The sequence below is a fragment of the Sceloporus undulatus genome, chromosome 5 (assembly GCF_019175285.1).
Source record: "Sceloporus undulatus isolate JIND9_A2432 ecotype Alabama chromosome 5, SceUnd_v1.1, whole genome shotgun sequence".
Taxonomy (NCBI): Eukaryota; Metazoa; Chordata; class Lepidosauria; order Squamata; family Phrynosomatidae; genus Sceloporus; species Sceloporus undulatus.
In genome coordinates, this window is record NC_056526.1 from 20,714,685 (window position 1) to 20,738,139 (window position 23,455).

At 40.8% G+C, this 23,455-nt stretch overlaps 1 protein-coding gene across 2 annotated transcripts in view; it reads left to right on the forward strand.

Moving 5' to 3' along the window:
• Positions 1–23,455, forward strand: part of LOC121930358 (sodium- and chloride-dependent GABA transporter 1-like) — a 75,602-nt gene that overhangs the window by 50,620 nt on the left and 1,527 nt on the right. For both annotated transcript variants that reach the window (XM_042466574.1, XM_042466575.1), the window contains 6 exons: positions 43–167; positions 3,874–3,986; positions 9,140–9,271; positions 11,552–11,654; positions 12,164–12,264; positions 13,796–13,963. In XM_042466574.1, coding sequence (XP_042322508.1) covers positions 43–167; positions 3,874–3,986; positions 9,140–9,271; positions 11,552–11,654; positions 12,164–12,264; positions 13,796–13,963 — 742 coding nt within the window. The remainder of the gene's footprint in view (positions 1–42; positions 168–3,873; positions 3,987–9,139; positions 9,272–11,551; positions 11,655–12,163; positions 12,265–13,795; positions 13,964–23,455) is intronic.

The following is a 23,455-nucleotide window of genomic DNA, read 5'->3' on the forward strand; positions in this document are numbered from 1 at the left end:
AAGCCTTCAGTTTCACAAAATATATTCTTTTCTTTTTTTCAGAGATTCCATCATTGTCTGTGGTATAAATTCCTCGACAAGCATCTTTGCAGGATTTGTTATTTTCTCCATTGTTGGTTTCATGGCTCACATCACCAAGAAGCCAATAGCTGAGTTGGCCTCCTCAGGTATAGTAATTTCAATGGGGGAAGTGACATAGCTCAGACAAGCAGGACACCTCAGCAGGAGTTTAGCAGTAGTATGGGGATATCATTATTAGCTAAGCTTCTAAAGCTTCCTGAAAAATTGAGTCAGGTTCTCAATATGCCATCAAGAGAAGTGGATGAGTCGTTTTTTTAAAAAAAAAAGTGTGATTCTTTCTTTCTGTGCTTCAATGAAGGCCTTGTTGTTGTGTGCCATTTCCAGCTTATGGCAATGCTAAGACAAACCTATCATGGAGTTTTCTTGAGAAGCTTTGCTCAAAGGGGGTTTGCTTTTGCCTTTCTCTGAGGTTGAGAGAGTGTGACCTGCTCAAGATCACCCAATAGGTTTCCATGGCTCAGTGGTGATTTAAATCCTGATCCCCAGACTCATAGTCCAATGCTTAGACCACTAAACCATGCTCTCAGTGAAGACCTACTCCTAGAAAAAGGCTGCAGTTGTTAAATGGAGAAAAAAATGTACTCTGCACATGCTCAGGAGTAGTGTATTATATAATATTTATGTCAGCTTTGAGATTCCAACCCCATCATTCATTTTTGTCTGGTTACGGACACAGATTTTGTTCAGTGGCATAATTTTACTGCATGTCCTATAAAGAAAAGGATTTAATATATCCTACATTAAGAGAGATGTAAAAAGTTGATTTCTTAATTTACCATAAGCCAATGTACCCATTTCATCGATTTATATAATCTTGAGCTTCAATCTTATATAAATTCACCTGGGGAGTAAGCCCTATTTTGGTCAGTGAAAATTTCATCTAAGAAGATCTGCCTAGGATTTCCCTGTTAGGGATTTCAGATGTTCATTATTGATTTTATTGTTAGAGTTTATCAATGTAATCATGACAGCAAACAAAAGATTCATAATAAAAATCAGTTTGGTGCAAGATGGATTTTTTTTTTTTGTCTAAACATTCATTTAATTCAGGATCTGCCTTAGAGACTTGAGAAAAACATAGACTGGAATAGACTCTTGGAGCCTATGGCTTGAATCCTATTGATAATTGAGAGCAGGCCTATTGAATCAATGGGATTTACATATATGTTTACCAATCTTACTGGTAATTGAGATAAGATCTATTGAATCAATGGGATTTACACATTGAATCAATGGGATTTACATACCCTGAGACCATGGGTCTATCCTAGTTGAGACTGGTAGTAGGAGTCAGGCCTTAATTTGCTTCAGTTCTGCCTAGGGAGACATTTAACTTTAATAGACATCCTCATTCTGCATAAATATTGGGGCTGATATTTTTTAAGATAGTCGGCACATGAATAAGGGTATGCAATTACTTCTGAATGAATATGTGAAGGACATTTATTTGGGGGGGGGGGAATATAGGAGATATTTTAATCAAGAAGAGCAGATTAGTTAGTAATTACTAGCCACCCTTATTACCAATCTGATCTTACAAATTCCCCAATGAATTTATATGTTGTTATGTGCATTCAAGTTGTTTCCAATTTATGTTTACTCTAAGGTGAACCTATCATGGGGGTTTCTGGCCAAGATTTGTTCAAAGGGAGTTTACCATCACTTTGTTCTAAAACGGACAGAGTGTGATTTGTCCAAAGTGAACCAGTAGGTTTCCATAGCCATGCAGGGACTCGAACACTGGTCTCCAGAGTCCTAATCCAACACCCAAACCACTACAACACACTAAGCCTCACAACAGTTTTCAGAAAGAAAATAGGAAAAATAGAGAAGATGTAGACTGTTCTCAGTACTGTGATATGTTTAAAAATTAAGTGAATAAATATTTATTTAATAAGCATTAAATTAGAAACTACACTTACATCAGAGAGTACACTTTGATACATTTTGACTGCTAAATGGGTTTGTTATTCAAGACATTTTCGGAGTGGGGTTGTCAGGTGAATAAAGGACAGAAATCCTGCACTTTAATAGTTGTGCAGAAGAGGGAATTTCTTCTAGACAACCATTAAAAATACTGGAACCCTCTCCCCAATTTCACCTGTCAACCCTAATTGTGAGGCACACCTTCATAAAGGATAGTATATGATGAAGAACCTCTTGCATTTGCATTATTTTTTTATGGTGTGGCTTGCATCCATACATAATCACCACTTCTTCTGCTGAAGGAAGGAGAGGCTCAGATGGTCCCAAAACAACATTCACTTTCACCCTGCTGCAGCCAGTGGATTCATTGTTGTGTACTCATGGTCCAAGAGTGTCAGGGACTGTACACTTGGTGCTGCATGTGTGGTACCAGTCTGATCAAATAGTTTTTGTGGGTTTTTCAGACTATGAGGCCGTGTTCTGGAAGAGTTTATTCCTGAGGTTTCGCCAGCAGGTGTGGCTGGCATCTTTCTCTGAAGATGCCAGCTACAACTGCTAGTGAAACATCAGGAATAAAATCTTCCAGAACATGGCCTCATAGTCCGAAAAACCCACAAAAAGCTATGGATGCAGGCTGTGAAAACGTTCAACATCATGATCTGATCAAACCAACTTTGAGCTCATTATGGAGACTCCTTTTTTGTGGGATTTTGAGAGTTGTAGTCTTAAAAAGTGATGTTCCCAAGCTCTGCAAACAAACAAACAAACAAAACCCAAAAAACCCCACCTGGCTGTAGCCTCAGAAGCACTCTGTAATGTCTTTGCAAGACTCACTCTGATGATAAAGCAGTATGCAAAGAGATCTTGTAACACCATTGAGACAAATGGTATGAAACAAGTTTTAGCATAAGATTTTGGAGACTCTGGCGGTACCCACACTGCAGAAATAGTCCAATTTGACAGCAGTATACCTGTCGTGGCTCAATGCTATCGAATTCTGTGAACTGTAGTTTTGTGAGATGTTTAGCCTTTTCTATCAGAGAGCTCTGATGTTATGACAAGCTACAATTCCCAGAATTCCATAGCATTGAGCCTCAGCAGGTAATGGGGTGTCAAACTGGATTATTTCTGCACTGCCTGATCCATGCATCTGAGGAAGTAGACCAAGTCTACAAATGCTTATGCTACAAATTCTTTCACACAGTTAGTCTCAAAGGTGCTACAATAACAAGATCCTTTTGTATACTGATAATTCCAGACTGACATCCTCTGAATTCTGATGACAAATCAAATCCCACGGTCAGTGCCCTCTCAGTAGAGACTATAAAAATTATCTATGCATTTTTAAAATGTGGGTTCTATAACAGATCAAGGACAAACAGTATTTGTAGCCCAAACTCAACCATTTGACCTATAACTTCTAGAATTTGTGTTCAATATCCTTGTACCATTGCACCTGACATCACTGAATATTTTGTGTTTGTGGAGGGGGGGGGCTGTTTGCAGAATCCACATGATGAGCAGTGTATCCAGAATCCTTTATATATTATGTCTTTGTACAAAAGTGGTAATTCTATAGATCCTTATGACGCTACACTATTATAGTACTATATTCTACTTTACTCTGCCATGGCAACAGCCTATGGAATCCTGTTAGGGAAGGACAATTCTCCTTTAGAGGGCTCTTGGGCTTCAGCAAACTACAAACCCCAGAATCTCACAGGATATTGCCATGGTAGTTATAGTGGGATACCACACTATAACAGTGTAGTGTGATAAGGATCTTAATCCTATTGTACACTATGTCTGAAGAAAGCTGAACAATAAATGAAACAGTAATGGTTCAATGTATTTTGATGGCTACAGGTCCAGGACTGGCCTTTCTTGCCTATCCACAGGTTGTCACACAACTGCCCATGTCCCCCCTCTGGTCAGTTCTCTTCTTTTCCATGCTTATGATGCTGGGTCTTGACAGCCAGGTAAGATGATTTTTAAAATTACCGAGGAAGAACATAGCTAAGGGCAGGAATCACAGCTATGCTAGGATGTATAGTGCTTCCGCCAGTAGTGGGAAAATGACAGCAGCAGCCTCGGGACCAGATCTGGTCTTCCTGGGGTCCCCATCTAGTTCTCTGAGCTTTCCTGTATGTCCCCTTCCTTGCAGTATTATTGCTTGGTGATTTACCTGGTTTTGTCCAAGTTTTCTTCCCATTCTAAAAGGCTGCAATGTCTCTCCTAAGGGTCACGTACCAATTGGTTGGGGTGTGCCTTCAAGTCATTTCCAACTTATGGTGATCCTAAGGCAACCCTATAAAAGGGTTTTTCTGGCAAGTTTCTTCAGAAGGGGTTTCCCATTACCATCCTCTGAGAGTATGACTTACCCAAGGTCACCCAATGAGTTTCCCTGGCCAAGCTAGGATTCGAACCCTGGTTTCCAGAGTCGTAGTCTAGCTCTCAAATCATTACACCTCATTGCCTCACATACCAATAGTAAGAGTTTTAAGCTAAACTATGCTGGTGTTTTCGGTCCTGCCTTTTTGCATTCCATTGGTGGATGGGACTAAAGGTAAAGATCTGAGATCTTTTCTGAAATGGATTCAGTCTGAAGGAGGTTCTCCAACTGTGCTGTACAAGCTAAAAGTAGAACCTGTTGCTCCTGTTCTGGATTCTAGCTATTCCAATCCATGCTCTTTCTTCCTTTCTTCCTCTAATAAAAGCTAGCAGGGCATAGCTACTGGGCATGCCCAGTTCTCATTAATCTGAAACCGTTTTTAAAACATTCATGTCTTATGCTCCAGTTTCTCCACATCCTTTTTAAAGTGTATTGTGTCCAGTTCTGGGCACCACAATTTTAAAAGGATGTGGAGAAACTGGAGCATGTCCAAAGGAGGGTGACTAAAATGGTGAAGGGTCTGAAAACCATGTCCTATGAGGAACGACTTAGGGAGCTGGGGATGTTTAGCCTGGAGAAGAGAAGGTTAAGGGGTGATATGATAGCCCTATTTAAATAGTTGAAGAGATGTATATTGAAGAGGGAGCAAGCTTGTTTTCTGCTGCTCCAGAGACTAGGACCTGAAGCAATGGATGCAAGCTACAGGAAAAGAGTTTCCACCTCAACATTAGGAGGAACTTCCTGATAGTAAGGGCTGTTTGACAGTGGAACAAACTCCCTCGGAGTGTAATGGAGTCTCTTTACTTAGAGGTCTTTAAACAGAACCTGGATGGCCATCTGTCAATGGGGATGCTTTAACTGAGAGTTCCTGCATGGCAGAATGGGGTTGGACTGGATGGCCCTTGCGGTCTCTTCCAACTCTATGATTCTATGTGCATTCTCTTAGGTGACAGCTAGCTTCTTTTCTTTTACCTGTCTTATTTGGTGCTGCATGGTTGGTACACATCTGATAAAATCCCAGTTAGAGTTCATTATGGGATCTGTTTTTGTGGGGAAAGGGGAATTCTGAGAGTTGTAGTTTTTAAGAGTAATGTTTCCAAGCTCCGAGTTTCTGAAGATAAAACGTCTGAAGATAAAATGGCTCACAACCATCACAACCTGATTTCCATCATCAGTGACCGAGCAGTGGAAATATTTATATTATTATTCAGTATATCAAAATAAAATACATATCTTTTGCAATCTCAGATCAGGAGTGTTTTTAAGCAACTCCCCCCCCCCAAGTTTTGATAAGAATTTTAGAAAGTTTTCTTCTTTTTTTAATTCAGGTGTTTTCAGGTGGCAAGCAGACTAATAAAATTGTGAGGATATCGATGTCTGTAAATATATTTGCAGCTCTGTATTGATTCCCCCTCCTTCTTTTAAAGTCACTTGCAGCATAATCTGAATGTCAAGATTGCATGTGACAGAGAAACTTCCACTCATAAACAATTTGTATGAGAGAATGGATGCCCAATAACAATTTCTTGTAAAATGTTCTGAGGGTGGTTGCTGGACACTGGTTTTTGGAAATGGTTTATGGCACCGGAGTGCCTTCAGCACTTGTTTCCATTCCTGATTTCACAGGAATGGTGGTAGTTAATCTATGTCCTCATTACAGTGTGAACAAAACAGGAATTGAAGAGACATGAAACCACCAAGGAAGGGTCTGTCACAGCTTCCCTATCTTATTTCCATTGCTGAACCCTTTGCCCCTACGGTTTCATCAACTTTTGTTCACCTCAAAGTGAAGCCCAGTGCTTCGTGGGCAAATATTGTAAATAAATAATATAAAATCAGGGCAATTCCCTGAGGCATTGATGTGCCTGAAATATAAATGTCAAGATGACTCCCCCCTCTTGCTCTGGACAGGAGCTCATTTTAGTTTTGTTTTAATGGGAGACTGGGATTGAGCTCTAGAGAAGCAAGCATGAAATTGATGTCCTCAATGAGTCTTATCATCTGAAGCTCCTGCTTCATATTGTTTCATGGTATTGCTAGCACTGTATAAATTGCAAATAAATGAGATATGAATACCCACCAAACAAATTATGCAAAAATGTAACCAAATTTCAGGGGTAATCTGTATGTGCAGCAGAACCATCCAATACAGCTATTCCTGGACTGGATAAATCAGATTACATGTGACTTGGGTAAAAATCATATATTGAAAACCCAGCTGTGAAGGAAATAACACCACAAACAACAATTTATATATACTGCTTGCCCTTTAAGAATCTCTACCGTCACAAGGCTGTTTACAAATAATATTATCAATTACTGATTATTAAAACACCAAAATAATCACATACCCATATAAAAAACACAACCGTATGAAATGGCATCAGCAGATAAAATAAGCATAAAACTAAATCTAAGAATATCTAAATGTGGACTGGAACAGAAAAGGAGAGTTAGGGTTCTCATAAAAAATCTTCTTGTACAGAGAAAAGTGGGCCCTGATATCTGCTAGGATTTCGTTCCAGGACTCTCTATGGATACCAAAATTCATGGATGCTCAAGTCTCATTAAATATAATGGTGCAATAAAATGGCAAAATCAAGGTTTACATTTTGGAATTTATATATTTTTAAAATATTTTAAAGCCATGGATCATTGAATCTGTGGATAAGGAATCCATGGATATGAAGGGCTGACTGTACTTTAACAGAGAAGGCTAATTTGGACTTTTTTGGTCATTATAATTTAATAGGCAGAAGTTTTCAGGAAAGAGTGGAGAAGTGAACTTGAATGGTACAAGCTGGGAGAAAAATGCATGATATCCTTTTTGCTGTGTATGTGGTTCAGCTCTTACTGAATCAATGACAAATTGATTTGGTTTCAAATGTAGTTTCCATCCCAGCCTTTTAAGATGAAAAAGAGCCCTTCACTTTACTGCAATATTCACTTGTTTCATTGTGTCAGCTATTTATAAATTAATACTCATAGGAGATGCACTTGTGTCTAAACTGACCTGGTTCGTAATTTAGAGTCCTTTTAAAAATGATGCAAATGCTAACTGAACAATTTCTTTCATTTATTATTCTTTTTTATGCCGCTAAATACCTTTTTAAAAGCATTTAATTTTGCATGATTTACTGGAGAGTTGCTTTTCCCCCCCCAAGGTAGCTGGCAGATACTTTTAAAGTGACAGCTCTCTAAACCCTCTCAGACACTTCTAAAATTAATTACTTTTAGCATTGCTTCTTAATCAACTTGCGCACTGAAGGGCCCCACAGGGTTATGGTGCTCAAGAGAGCTTTGAAAAGTGACATCTGAGAACTGTCTGCAGTTGCCCATCAACTATATTCCAGAAGTATCATATGTGCTCCAAAGTCTTATCACTGAATAGAATTGGGGATTTATTTTCCCAATATGCAGCTCATTATTCAGACAATGGGGGAAACAAAAATTTCAAATATTATCTTTTTCAACAAATGCAAATAATGAATAAATAAGGACAACACAACCAATGCTATATGCTCTGTAGATAACATAACCATTGCTGATGTCACAGCAAATCATGGTTTAATGAAGGGGTGGGCAAGGCTTCAACTCCCATCAGCCTAAACCAGAATAAACAGTGGCAAGGAATGCAGTCCAACAAAATTGTGCCCTCCCAACTAGTTTAATGAGATTGAACAACGTTAGCTTCCTCCAAACACACCCCCTCCCTCCTTTCCTCTCTTCCTCCCAAAGAGTTGGGAGGGGAAGTTCAGAAGCATTTCATTTGTAACTAACCATAATTTGTTGTGCCCTCTGAACTGATAAATAGTGATTAGCATTTACTATTGGTAGTTTAAAACAAGGGTGGGAGTCATGCAGCCCTATGCAGATATTATTGGACTGTAGCTTCCCGCATCCCTAGACAGCATAACAGACAATGGTGAGGAATGGTTGGGGCTGCAGTTCTGCTATATCTTGAAAACGACATGATTCCCATTCTTTGCTGAGAGAAAGCCAGGTTCAAACCTGAAAATGGTTTGTTTAAACTAACCATAGTTACTCTTAACCACAGTTTGGATGAAGTAGCAAGCTATGTTTAACCAAAAATAGAAGCAGCAGCTTCTTAACATCTTCCACTGAGGCAAGAGAATAAGATGGGAGGGGAAGAAAGAGAGTGCAAAGGTGGAAAGAGACTACAGTCATTCACAGCTGACTATACTGGGGGGGGGGGGTCTTAGCCACAGGCCACACATGTGAATACATATTCTTCCATCTGTCCTGGTACCACTCAGCACACATGGGTCAGTTGATTTAAACCTACCTTTCCTGCCAACTAAGATGCAGGGCCCACATTGTCTCTCAGAAATGATATCTAAGAAATTTTGGTGGTTTGAAAGGTGTTGAGTTTTAAGCTGGGGAAAGTTACTTTTTTGAAATTCCCTGGTCAGCATACCCAGTAGGTATAGTAGCTGGGAGATTCTGAGCGATAGTTCAGAAAATAATTTCTCCAGTCCTTGGTCAAGTCAAGTATTAGATAATATACCTAGAAAAGGGAATCCAGAAGCAAACAAAAGAAAACCATGATTGCTGTCTGCAGAATTAACTTATTCTACACAAGATCCAAACCATTGTACAGATGTAAAGATCAATGTGAAAAGTTGAGGGAAGGGTGTTCTAGTGTGGTGTGTTTGGGTGACAGGGGATATATATTCTATATGGAAGTTGTTAATATATTCTGCAAATTTTCACTTGAAGTTTTGCACAGTGGAAGGCTTCATCACAGCCTTAATGGATGAGTACCCACACCTATTGAGAGCAAGGAAGAAAACCTTCATTGCAATAGTGTGTTTCATTTCCTACCTCATTGGGTTCTCCAATATCACCCAGGTAAATATGCACTAATGAACTGCATGTCTTTTCCTCCTTAGCTGGTACTACTATTAACAATACTAATTACTACAACAACACTATATTAACTTTTTTTTGTACTGGATAGTCCAATGTATTCTGGTGTAAATCCCAAAGATGATGATGATTTAGCATTATCCATGTGCATAGTACATTTGTTGTTGTTGCTATTGTTAATTGTCATCAAGTTGACTTTGACTCATGGTGGCCCTATAACGAAGAGGCCTCCAAGTTCCTATCATCAACTGCTCTGCTCAGGTCTTATAGATTGCAGGCTGTGGCTTCGTTGGACTTCCTCTTTTCCTGCTGCCTTCTACTTTACTAAGCATTATCAACATTTGCAGAGGAAGGGTGTTGTAGGGTGGACAAAGGACAGACACAAGTTTTTGGCAATAAAAAGGCCACAACTTTATTTTGCATACAAGAAACTCACATGAGGGTTGGCCCGAAAGCATGAGGTCTGGATCTGACATCCACCAACCCGTGTTGGTCGATGATCCTTTTGCCTGGCCTCTCCCAGGCATTCGGGATGACAGAGGGGGAACCGGCCCGACTTAGCTCACCACTTGTTTGCTGCCGGCTATGCACCTGGGCACATCTTCGCCCCATGTCACCAGGAGTGCAGAATCGATGCCGCCCCCGCAGTGGCAACATCGCTAGCCCTCAGCACCCCCGGGTCCCCGGGGGACTCCCGATTCCGTGCTCCGCAGCATCGGAAACCATGCCCATTCAGATCCATGACCTATGCTACCGCCCCCAACTGGAAGTTGTGACAGAGAGCAGCAACATAGGGAGAGGTGGGTGGGGAGCATGTTCAAAATGGCGCCGAGCCCCGGGCAACCGGGGCCTTTATAGCCGCCCCAGCCAATGACTGGCGGGAAATGGGTTGGACCCGCCTCCCGGCCAATCGAATCCCAGGCACCCGGGGCCCTCAGCCAATCCGGGCCGCTTCCGGCCGCAAGGGAGACTGGGAACCGTAGTTCCCAGCTGCGGAAGCCGCCCGGATGTGCGGTGCCTCATTTCCGCTCCCAGAGGAATCTGGGAGCGGTAGTCCTTGCCCCACGAGGGCAGGACAAAGGCGCCGCCGCCATGGCGGGGCCCCGCGCCAGCTTGCCGCCCTGGAGGGCGACCCTAGAGACCACTCCACCCCCTCAGCAACGGGACCAGCCCAGGTGAGTCGGGTGGTCCCCTTTCTAGTAAGTCCTATCTTCTCATGATATGGCCGAAGTACAACAGTCTCAATTTAGATATTTGACTTCTATGGAGAATTCAGGTCTGATTTGCTCTAGGACTCATTTGCTTGTCTTTTTTAAATAATTCATAATTTCATTAGCACACTTATGAAATTTATTTAAAAATAATGGCTGGCATTCTGTTGAGTGGATATGAGATCAAAAGATGGATTTAAGATCTCGTAACTGCTGGGGATTCATGTTTATGGTCATGAAAACCACAAATGACCCCAAAAACCTATCTTTGCAGCCTGATAGCATCCTGATGAGGATTTATAAAGTGTTGGAGGTCAGGGCACTTGGAAATGACATTTGCAGTACTCTCCAAGTCATGGGAAACCTTGAGAGAAGCAGTTGTGCTGGGAACCTGAGTGTTCCCTCCACCAGCCTGTTCTCAGCATGCCCTGTGATCAGGAGAGCACTGCACACATCATTTCCCAGTGTCCCAGTCTCCAAAACCTCAGAAGCACTTTGGTTGGGGCACTGCCAGACTGCAAAGGTAGATTTGGTGGCAGGGAGAGGGGGAGGTGGCATTATCAGATATACCTATGGCAATGGAGCGCCTTCATTGTACTTACATTCACAATGCAGGATCTTGGCCAAAGTCTCAATATCAAAACAAATAATTGTTGTTGTTGTTGTTGCTGCTGCTGTTACTATCATCACCACCATCACCACTGTCTTGAATGTGATCTCCTTAAATTGCATTGACATTTATGAGGTTCATTATAACAGCCCAAGTTTGCATATGATTTCAATACAAGCAAATAGTCAGTCTGACTTGACTTCCATGATAAATTGATATAGCTTTTAGCTTTAAAAACCATTCCAGACCCCTAATCTGTTAATCATTACTTTGCATTGAGATGAGCCACAGCAACCCATTAGAAGAAACCACATAGGCTAGAAAACTCTTAACCTCAGCAAGCAAGGAAGCACGCACACACACAGAGAGAGAGAGAGAGAATGGGAGTTTTCTATCTTTCTTTGCCCCTCTGCATTAAATTCTCATATTGTGTCTCCTCAGGGTGGCATCTATGTTTTCAAGCTGTTTGATTATTACTCAGCCAGTGGCATGTGTCTCCTCTTTCTTGTCTTCTTTGAGACTATCTCCATTTCCTGGTGTTATGGTATGTCTTTTTGCTTCATAGTTCTCTTGTTGCAAACATTAGCAATGTCTGGATTGGGTTTTGGGGACTTCTTTTTTACTGTTGTTCATAGCCACACAGGGTGGGTCATTTTTCAGAAGGGTTGTGATTGCAAAAAGGACAATCCTCCCTCGTGTGCTATGACACAACTCCAACAATAACTCTGCCATCTTTTGCTTGGCCAATGGAAGAAAGGTTCACAGCTGGGGAGAGTTACCTTTTGGAGTACATCTCCCAGAATCCAACAGCCAGTATGATGATTCGGGTGGATCATTTTAATCTGAAAAGTAAACTTTCTGAGGTCTGAAAAACAACAAATAACAGAACATGCTAACACATAGAATCATAGAACATGAAGGGTGATCTAGACTAAACCCCTGCCAGTGCAGGAATGAACAGCTAAAACATCACTGAGGCGAGACCATCCAACCACTGCTTAAAAAAGAAGAGCTATTTTCCTGTCCTGTTTCAACAGATATTTCTCATTTCAGGAGTGAATCGATTTTACAGTAACATTGAAGAGATGATTGGTTATAAACCCTGTGGATGGTGGAAGATATGCTGGTCCTTCTTTACTCCACTTGTTTGCTTGGTAAGAACTTAAAGGGCCTTTTACCACAACACAGTTACAGTGCTGATTCCACTTCAATTGCCATGTTACATCATATGGGATTCTAGGCTTTGTAGAGGCATCAAATCTCACTGGTTAAGAAAAAACCTCTCCCGAAACTGCAAGTCCCAGGATTCTACTGAATGCTGCCATGGCAATTAAAATGGATCCATAGTTCTATTATTGTGGAGTGTGAAAGGGTCTTGCCTAGATCAGACCAAAGGATATTGGGTTCAACATTTTATTTTCAAAACAGCAGCTTGGTCTCAAGAAATAAAATAAGCATTATATTAATTAGCTGTTGTGTTTCTTTTCTTATTTGTTTTAAATAAAAGCACCCTGTAAGCATACTGAATATGGACCATACTGTGGGGTCCTTAACCCTTTGCCCCTGAAATGATCCCACTCAGAGCATGCCAGTGATAGTTAATCCTCTGTTGTACGTCTTTTGCATCTGGTCATCTAACAAAGGGGCAAAGTGAAGCCTCATGACTGCACACGGCTGAACAAAACTGTTTTTGCAGCCCCCAGCTTCTCCAAATTCTCTGGACTGGCCTTTTGGAGGGCACAAAAAGAGTTAATTTCCCCACCTGGAAGCAGTGAGGAGTGACAACTCACCTTTTAAATAGGTCACAGGCCCCCACTCCTGTTTAACACAGGGAATGGTACCCATTTGTCAAAACTAGAAGTTTTTGATGGCTGAGTGATCCATTGAGGATTGCAAGGCCAGAAAACAGTTGTACTCCCTGATCTCTAAGAGACAGGACTCCTGTCCTTTTAATGGTTGTGCAGAAGAGGGAAATTTAGCTGGAATTGCTTGCATGAAAAGCAACACCTGCTGAAATGCTCTGTTTTCTACTCAGCTGTTAAAAGGAGAGATGCCCATACTCTAATCTCACCTGGTGACCTTACTGATTTATGCAAATTATCGCATTGACAAATAACCTGACTGCTCCCTAACAGGATGCAGGCAGGTATTATCACACATAATTTGCCACCGCTGCCACGGGTGGCTGCATCCCGGCTGCATTCCAGGTCCCGGCCGCGCTTTGGAGGCTGCTTTTCAAAGTTGGAAAGCTCCTGGCTTCGAAAAGCAGCCTCTGAAGCATGGCTGGGACCTGGGAAGCAGCCGGGATGCAGCCGCCCAGTGGCAGTGGCCATGAATTATGTGTGATAATACCCGCCTGCATCCTGCAACCTGGCAGCATCCTGTTAGGGAGCAGTCGGGTTATTTGTCAATGTGATAATTTCCTAAAATATATTGACTCTGAATATGGAGGTGGAGGTTCTGTTTTTGAGTGATCCTCTGTGAAATAGTTTAATAAACTGGGTAAATCATAGTGAAAGTAAAATGGAGAACTGGCATACAGTCTTCCTTTGGGAGTTGGTGTGTTACTATAGCTATCTGGGGAAGCCATGTATAGAGACCATAAAAGAAAGGTGTAACACCTGTCAGCAAATGTCCTTTTCTCTGTACTGATACTGAGGCACACTTTTTTTCTTACTTCTCTAGGGGGTTTTCTTCTTTAGTGTGATTGAGATGACTCCCCTGAGTCTAGGAAAATATGTTTACCCAACTTGGGGTCAAGGCATTGGATGGTTCATGGCCTTGTCCTCTATGGTCTTGATCCCAGGATACATGCTGTACTTTTTCTTCACTGCAAAAGGAACAATCCGACAGGTAAGAAGTACTCCAAAACCGTTTTCACATATATTGTGTGCACAGCTTGGAGCAGTCATGTCATGGCAGTGATTCAAGGGCTCGCAAGTGTTAATGAAGGCCTGAATCCTGTCAGTTAATCTCTATAGTAGCCTGTATGCAACCCTGGCTCTTCTTGCAGCTTTTCAAGAATGGGGTTTTCCTGTTCTTGAAAAGATGCGGGACTAGCCCAAAGAAGGCTGGGTTGCATACAGGCTTCATACTGCCCAGCAATGGATGAATGCAATGATACCTACCTTAAGACAGTTGCATCCCAGGTCTATCCCAACAGCTAATGTGATAACCTCCTTTAAAAATGTTTGTAAGAGAAACACAGCAAATAGAATGAAAACATGAGAGTGCTGAAACAGAAAAACAGCAGTGAAAGGGATTCAGTAGATGCCACCAAAACTACAGACCAAACTAGGCAAGCATGGATGTCAAATCCAGAACCCTTCAGTACAGTAAGTAAAATAAAATGCCAGCTTAACAGTCAGAAGCCCTAATTAACAAGGTAGTCTTTACATGGCACTAAAGCATTATAATGAAGGAACCATCTTTCAGTTCTCCCTTAGAAGGGGTTCCATACCTGGAAAGCATCTATAACATAGGCCGTATTGTTGAGATCTACATGCCCAACAGGGTGGACCTGAGAAAGGCATTTAGACAGTTTCAAGGGCTGGGTAGCTTGATCAAGCTACAGTTGATCTATAGCATTTAAATTAATTTTAAGAAGTAGTTTCCGGTGAGACAAAAATGCCATCAATCACTCAATGCTTAATGGTGCTCAAAGTGCTTCAAACTGATGGCATCATCATAATAAGTAATAATAATGCTATGATAGTAATTGTCACAAGAAGATTGGTATGGTTATTTCCTTATTGCAGATAGAGTGCTGAACCTGAAAAATAAGTCCCTTGTTAACTTTTGTTGTTGCACTTCAAGTCACTTCTGACATGGCAATCCTATGGCAAACCTATCATGCAGTTTCCTTGGCAAGATTGTTCAAAGGAGTTTGCAATTCCTCTTAGGTTGAGAGTGTGACTTGTCCCTGTCACTCAGTGGGATCCTATGGCTGACCAGGGAATGGAACCAAGTTTTCCTTTTTAAAAAAAAAATTCTTTATTTAAAGCATAAAACAGACACAAACAGACACTGTTACAGACATACACCAAAAACACATATACAAATAAAAACCTAAAATCGCGACTTCCAAAGCTTTGGCGAACAATGTATTGTTTTCTATCCAGTTTACTCTTGTGATTAATTCTATTTATAAAGTTCCACGTTTATCTTTTCAATCGAGTTTAATTCCCCTGTATTTTTCAATTGGAAAAAAAATTAATGATTCCTCCCCCCACAATATTAATTAACCAATTATCTAATTCTCATGACAATTATTCTCGTTATGTCATATCTGTGCCAGTCTTATTTCTTTAAGTGTTCTGTTGACATATATAAAAATAAAAACCAAGAAAAAAAATCAAAGAGAGAGAGAAAATCTTTCTTACTCGCTAGCAAAATTTTTACAATATATCAACATACAGTATTAAGTTAATGGATTAATTACAAAGATTATTCCTCCTCTTCCCCTAGATTGATATCCATCTTCTTTTGAATCCAAAACTTTTCCAGAAAGTCCATCACTGGGGCCCACTCTTCTTTATATTTTTCTATCAATTTGGATTTAATTAGACATGTTAGTTTATCATTCTCTAACAAATCATATAGGCTATTTACAGACCGCCCAGAAGGGGCAGTCTCGCGCCGCTGCCAGTTGCAGCGTCCGGGAACTGCAGCAGCCAAACAGCGCGGTTCCCGGACGCTGCAAAAAAAGGAGCGTGAAAATCATGCTCCTTCCTGCGCCCCGGAAGAGACAGAGCAAGTGCCGAAGCGCGCACTCGCAGCGTCATTTTTGGGGTGCGACGTGTGGACGCAGTGTGTCCGCTACGTCAAGATGGCGGTGGCCGTGTGGAATGGCCGCCGCCATTTCGTACGGACTTAGTCCGTGCTAGGGTTAGGGGCGTCTGGAAGAGACGCCCCTTTCTAACCCTAGCACAGACTGAGTCCATCCTAGGGTGCCCATCTGTAACGGGCCATAGTTTCCATATCCAGTCTAATATGTTTGGAATGTTTTGATTTTTCCAGTTTTTAGCATAGACTGTTCTGGCAGCTGTTAATATATAAAATAAAATATTCCCATATTATTTTTCCAAATTTATGTCTATCTTACCTAACAAACATATTTTTGGAACTTTCTTTAAATCAATTTGTAAAATATCTTTGATTGTTTTTTGTATAGAATCCCAGAAATGTTTAGCCTTGGTGCAGAACCACCAGCAATGCATCCATGTACCTTTCCCGGTACCACACTTCCAGCATCGGTCATTGGAGTTTTTATACATATGTACAATCTTGTCCGGAGTCATGTACCATCTAAACTGCATTTTATAAAACCAAGTTTTCCAAAGTCCTAGTCCAACACTCATACTACTACACACACTGGCTCTCTTTTACTTTGTTAATGGCAGGGCTGAAATATGAGGTAGGGGCATACAGATTTATTTTAAAACACACACACACACACAAACACACACACACACACAGCCTTAGCCTCTATAAAGGTATTGTTTGTGTGTCTTTATTTGTAGCGGCCTTCAGCTGGCGTCAGTAGCTTTCATTCCCCAGAGGATGACAAAATGGCATGCTTGCCTCTCATACTGACCTCTTCAGTAATTATTGCTAAAATTTAATTTCCACTGTTCGTAGTCACTGTCTTTAAATTTGATTTTGGACACCTTCGTCTTGACAGCATCATCTCCATCCTGCTGAGCGAATAAATTAATACAGTTCTGCTTAGCTATGATTTACCTACAGCTGTGAGGAAAGACAAAATCAAACACAATAAGTGTCAGGTTCTATCTGTTTTGTGAAATAATCTATTTTGAATTCACGTGTGCATGTGGTGGGAGAATATTGTTATATTACTATAGGAATGTGGTATCTAGATATTAAGTGACATGGAAACAGATAGAGGGGGCAACTCCTCAGTCACAAAGCCTGGAAAAGTTACTTTCTGGTTCTACAACCTTCAGGAGTCATGCTTTCAGGAGGATTCTGGGATCTGTAGTCCAAGATGTAACTTTTCCAAGTTCTGCCTGGGGATTTTTTCATATTGGAGGAAAGAAATGTATGTTTCAAGCAGCATATCTTCCAGTTTCTAAGCTAGTATAAGGTAAATCTTTGTTTGTGTAGTTCTTAAAATCAGAATTTTAAAACATTAAATTTTCTCCTCCACTTGGCAAGATTATAAGACCACTTATAGTTTTCAATAATTTTTGCATTTCATGATTTGTTTTGCAAAACCAAAAATGATTATGCAAAAAAATCTGTGTCCTAACAAATTAAAAATATAGTGTTTAAAAATGGCTTATAGGCTGGGAATCAGTATAGGCTGTAGTAAGGTTAAAGATCTCTATTCTAGACCATGCTTGTAAAAAGGATAAATAAATGGGCCTGGTTCCAAGGGATTTCTTCCTTCCACATGCAGCTCCCCACAACTCCCAAAAGAAGGGAGGTTTGGGAGGTAGCAGTAGTTTATGTCCTACAGTTATTAATTGGGAATGGCAAGATAGAAGCAAAACAACAGCCAGTCCTATGCCCAACTTTCTTACACGCAGGATTTAGCAGAAGAAAAAAAGTAACAAGTTTAGTCTTCTTTGTAAAGGATATTAAAGTTGATTTACTTACAATACTTTTCACATACAGGTTCTAATGGAAGAGAGAAAGGGAAGAGAAAAAAATGGATATAGGTTAAAGTGATATAGCAAGATGTCACTATAATTCAAATTGGAAGTTAGTGAGTATAGGTGTACAAAGGTTGCTAACTCTTAACAGAAAATTCATCTCCACTGTTTTTATGGTGGCTTAATTTTTTTTTAGGGGGGAGATATGCAGAAACATACTATAGGTAAATTGTACAAATAAATGCATAGATGGGGGGGGGGGAGTACCTTTAAAATGCATTTAAAAACTTCATGAATTTCAGGATGGGAGGAAAATCAAAACTCTTGCAACCCGAAATACAAAATAAGGAGTGGAAGAAAATGCAAGTGGGGTTCCAAGAAACTCAACACAATCAGGTAGAGTGTGTAGTGATAGTGACTCAGAGCCGTATTGCACAAGAAAAGAAAGTGGAAACAGAGCAGGAGAGTAGTGGCTGTCTCATTGCTTACAGCATGATGTCGTAACACTCCAGTTCTGTTCCCTAGAGAGATGGTTGTAAAAGAATGTCTTTTGTTGAACAGATTTTTCCAGTTAGACAAAAGCATTTTTGTAACCATCTCCCATGGGAAGAGAACTGAAGCAATATGACATCATGCAATAAGATATGGAGAAAGCTGCTGCTCTCTGGCTCCATTTCTACTTTCTTTTCTTATGCGATAAGGCAGTCAGTGCTAGAACTGCAATATTCCACACCAAGTTTCAGTAAGGACAGCACTGAGGAATAGAAAACATGTGCAAAACTAAGACAGAGAGTACAAAGGAAGATGTGGAAGTGGGGAAGGAGGCTCTCAGAATCATTAAAATAATTCGTGAATTCTAGTCTAGGAGAGACATCCATCCTAGCTCTAAAGCATAATGGGAGAGCCTCCCCATTCATGCAAAAAAAGCCGTCACCCAGCCTTGGTCTTCCTGCACTTATCCTGTGGTATAGAACAATTATTGGAATACAATACCTCCATTTGCTGCACCATGATGTTAGAGGAAATGGGAGAGGATAACTCTCTGTTGCTGAAAGAGCTTTCATTAGGATTTTCCTTCTCTTTTGGGTACAGTTCTGCCTATTCATTTTGTATAATTTAGTCCAGATCAGTGCAAAAAAAGATTTTTCTTCCTGCAAGGCTGGCTGAGGCTAGTTGGCCAGGTCAGGCTGTCACTGCCAATGGCTTTGAATAAGATCTTATGTGAGGACAATAAATAAGTATGTCTAGAAGAAAGATAGGCAAAAGGCTGAGGTTAATCAGGCTTGTGGCCTTTCCAGCAGCCTGGCTGGATAATGAAATAAATCTGCTTGATCCTAACAAAGATAGTCTTGAATACAAATTCCCCTGGAGAAGAGAAGCTCCACAATTTCTTAGCTTTCCTCTTCAAGTCAAAATTCATGTTTGCATAGGGAAGCAAAAAATAGTTAGCTTCAAAGCTATTTATGCTTTAAAATTAGTTCTTTTTCTTAGAGGCTGGGAAATAATGACACACACATCCTTTTCATATCTTTGGAAAGGGAGCTTTTCTTTGTGGTGTTGTTGTTAATAGTGCCTTCGAGTTTCTCTCAACTCATGGTGGATGAGAAATCTCCAAGAAACCCTATCCTCCACAGCTCTGCTCAGGTCCTGCAGACTCAGAAATGACCTCCTTGATTGAGCCTATCCATCTGATATGCTGTCTACCTCTTTTCCTACTGCCTTCCATCTTTTCGAGCATTATTAGATAAATCCATTTCACTCAAATGGGTGTCTTCTTTCAAAGGGACCCCATTTTACATATTACACCTCCCCCTCGACCCCAGGACTGTGCCTATAGGAAATGTGCATGCCCTTCCCTGAAATGGGAAAAATTGCAGTTTCACCACAACGTGCCTTAGGGTTGCTGTACATTGGAAATTACCTGAAGGACACAACAACAACAACAACAACAACAACAACATATTGTGTAGTATGAAATAGCACTCATTGAGGGATGAGGGCTGTGATCAGTGGGGTGCAACTCTTGGATTTGCAGTTTTTGAGGGGTATTCTGAATTCAGGGGATGCAGTGCCTTAGTGATTAAGATGCTTAATCTGACGACCACAATGTTGGCAGATTGGTAGTTCAAGACCCAAGCGCCACATGATGGAGTGAGCTCCCATGACTAGTCCCAGCTTCTGCCAACCTAGCAGTTTGAAAGCATGTAAGAGTACATAGCACTTTGGTGGGAGGGTAACAGTGTTCCATGTGCCATGATGGCCACATGACAACGGAGTTGTCTTTGACAGCGCTGGCTCCCTTGGCCTAGTAATGGAGATGAGCACCACTCCCTACATTTGGACATGATGGCGATCTTGTCAAAGTAGAAACTTTTACCTTTCTATTCTGAATTGGCAGTCAGACTGCTGTGGTGCCTCCCAAAACTACAGTTCCTGGGCTTCCACAGGACATAGCCATGGCAGATACAGTGGTGTAATAGCACTGTGATTGTGTAATGTGAAAAGTCCTTAACCCTGTCTTCTAAATAGGTTCAGCATCTTGGACAGCTTGTTTAAATTTCACATGGCAACACTTAGAGTTCATTGACTGCCCAACTGCCATTCTAGCTACCAGCTGGTACTGCTCTGACCCTCCTGCAGCAGAATGTGATTTGACTACAGAGGAGACCTAGCAACTCTCCCCATCCCTGTGCCCCAGTTCCCCCACCCTCCCACCTTCCACCACCCCTTGTTTCAACGTGGTGGCAATAGATAGCAGATGGCGGTAAGGAGATTTCCATGTGAAGTTTTGCCCTCTTGTGCAAGGATTCCACAATTAGTTTGTAAAAGAGCTGAGGCTTGCAGAGAAAATAGATGCTGATGCAGAATAAAGTGGTTCTGACAGATGGGGAAAATTATCGGCCACTTTAGTCCTACTGAGCATTAATATAAGGAGGGTTTTTTTTTAAAAAAAATGAAACATCAGTGCTAGGAAAATTGGACTAAATGCTTCTTAGACCTCCTGGTAGGATGGGGTGGGGAGATGTCAGCCTCTTCTGGGTTTTTAAACATGAAGGTTCCTATTTTTCTCCTGGGGACATCCTATCCTGTCTCATACAGTAATCTCCATTTCTAGTTTCTATATGAATTTTTTAATAAAATTCCTTCTGCAATCCATGGTGGGAAAAGGAGACTATGGCTTGCAACTGGCCACATATACCATGCAAAGCAGCTTCACCTGCCACACATAAGATTTAACAAATAAATTAATTCGGAGGATTTCTTTCTTACCTTTCCAACACAATCGCCACCATCATCCATTATCAACCATCATCATCATGGTCATTTTTTATCCATCTCTCTCTCTATGGATTGAGGAGGAGAACAACAACTGATTAATATATGATACACGACATCAGTGAAAAAACACTTATTATCAACTAAAAGAATGTAATACCTTCCAATGGCAGCTGATGATTTATTTATTTTTTTAAAAAACCCACAACATCTTTAAATTGTCTCAAGCTACTTTAATTGGTTTTAAACTGTCTTGTTTTTAATTTATCCATTTGTTTAATGTGAGGGTCACTGTTATGTTCCTTCAACTTGACTTGACTTATTGTGAGGGTTTTCTTGATGAGATTTATTCAGAGCAGTCTTGCCATTGCTTTTCTTTGAGACTGAGTGAGTGTGACTTGCCCAAGAATTTGCTCCAGTGGGTTTCAGTAGTGCAATGGGGATTTGAATTCTTGTCTCCAAAAATCCTGAGTTAACAGTCAAATCACTATACCATGCTGATTCAATATGCTTTTACTGTTTTTAAATTGTTTCTCTTGTCTAAAATTGTTTGAAATTTGTTAAAGCAATGCTATTGCATGTTATCCTGAGGTGCCATGATATGGGGTGGGATGTAAATTGTTGTTGTGTGCCTTCAAGTCATTTCTGACTTTTGGTGGCCAGTTTCTCCAGAGGAGGGTTGCCACCGCCATCCTCTGAGTCTAAAGAGAATGGGACTTATCTAAGGTCACTCAGTGGGTTTGCATGACCAAGCTGAGATGACTTGCCCAATCTAAATAAATAAATAAACAGCTATTAATAAAATCAAAGATAAGTAAATAAATGTAATTATGAAAATAATCAAGCCACTGAAAAATTCATGAGTCCATCAGATCAAGCACCGACCAAAATAAAAATGCTCTTAACTAGGTGGCTTGAAAAGCAAGGGGGCACAGTGGACTTTCCATGGCAGGAAACTCCAGAGCTAACTCTTGGCACATCCACTGAGAAAGACCTCTTCCATGTCCCAACTGGCCTCACCCAGTGGCAGCTGGTGGCATCTGTGTCAATTGGGTGGTGAATCTGCCAAGGTTTTAATCCAAATTTTAAAGGTGCTGTGCAAAGGATGATGCTTTTTGTGGGATAAGGTTCAATGTCACACTTTTATTTTAAATGTTAGACTAAAATCCAGTGTAGATTCATTGCCCCAACAAAATTAAAGCCACCGGCTGTCCTGATCATGCTCTGTCACCGCTGAGACTCAGGCCTGAAGTGGACTCTTGTCCAGTTTGGAGTTTAGGAATGAAAGCATAGTGAAGTGAAGACAGAATTTAATTGATGACATTTATTTGTCCAGCTGTCACCATTCACTCTGAGCAATCTGTCACCAAAGCAAAGAAACACCTAACCATTTATAGCAAAATCAACCTAGCAACTGCATGTAACCAACAGGCAGTAAACCATCACAGATATTATGGATATATATAACCAATCATGAAACAGCAGTCATTGATCCATAATGAAAAATTAGAAAGCAAGCATCATGTAAAAACTGTAATGCCAAGACATTTTGTTGACTGAGGGAAGAATAAGATAGTATCCCTCTCCCTGCTCTCCATGCTGAGTACAAAACCAAAGTAGACTGGCAGTTAACTCTTACTTCCTCCCTGGCAATGGGACAGTATCCTCCATTACCCCTGAAGGCAGCCAGCTCATTTAGGGGCACCAAGACAGGCTGGGTGGTAAGAGGAATAGATAGGGAACTCAAATGTTTGGGTGGCAAGTACTACTGCTACTCACAACAGAATCAGATGCCGGATGTGAGTTGCCTCCTTGTGCCTCAGCCTAATTTCCTGGCGTGGAATAGATTACCCTCAGTTATGGTGGGCCACTGATTGTCTTCCAGAAACAAGCAACACAAATCGAGATATGAAAATTGTATAAGGTAATTGGTGCTTATAGACATGGTTTAGAAATAATGACAGAAATCCTGTATCAGAGTTGCGTCTCCTCTTAAGTGGACTTATGTATAGTGGGACCTTGTTATTCACTGGGGTTTGGTTCCAGGATCCCCCATGGATAACAACATCTGTGGATGCTCAAGTCTCATTAAATATAATGGCAGAGCAAAATGGTGTTCCTTATATAAAATGGAAAATCAAGGTTTACTATTTATAATTTATACTTTTTTGGAATATTTTCAAGCTTTGAATCCGTGGATACAAAATCCATGGATAAGGAGGGCTGACTGTATTGTAAGAATTAGAATTGGGTAGTTTCATAATGAGAGCTAGCATGGCGTAGTGGCTTGACTGTTGGACTACAACTCTGGAGACCAGGGTTCAGTTCCCAGGCTGGCCATCAAACCCAGTGGGCAATCTTGGGCAAGTCACTTGCTCTCAGCCTCATGAGTCGAAGCAGACTTGAGGGCATTTAACAACAGCAACAGTTCTTGGATCAGAGTTTCATGATG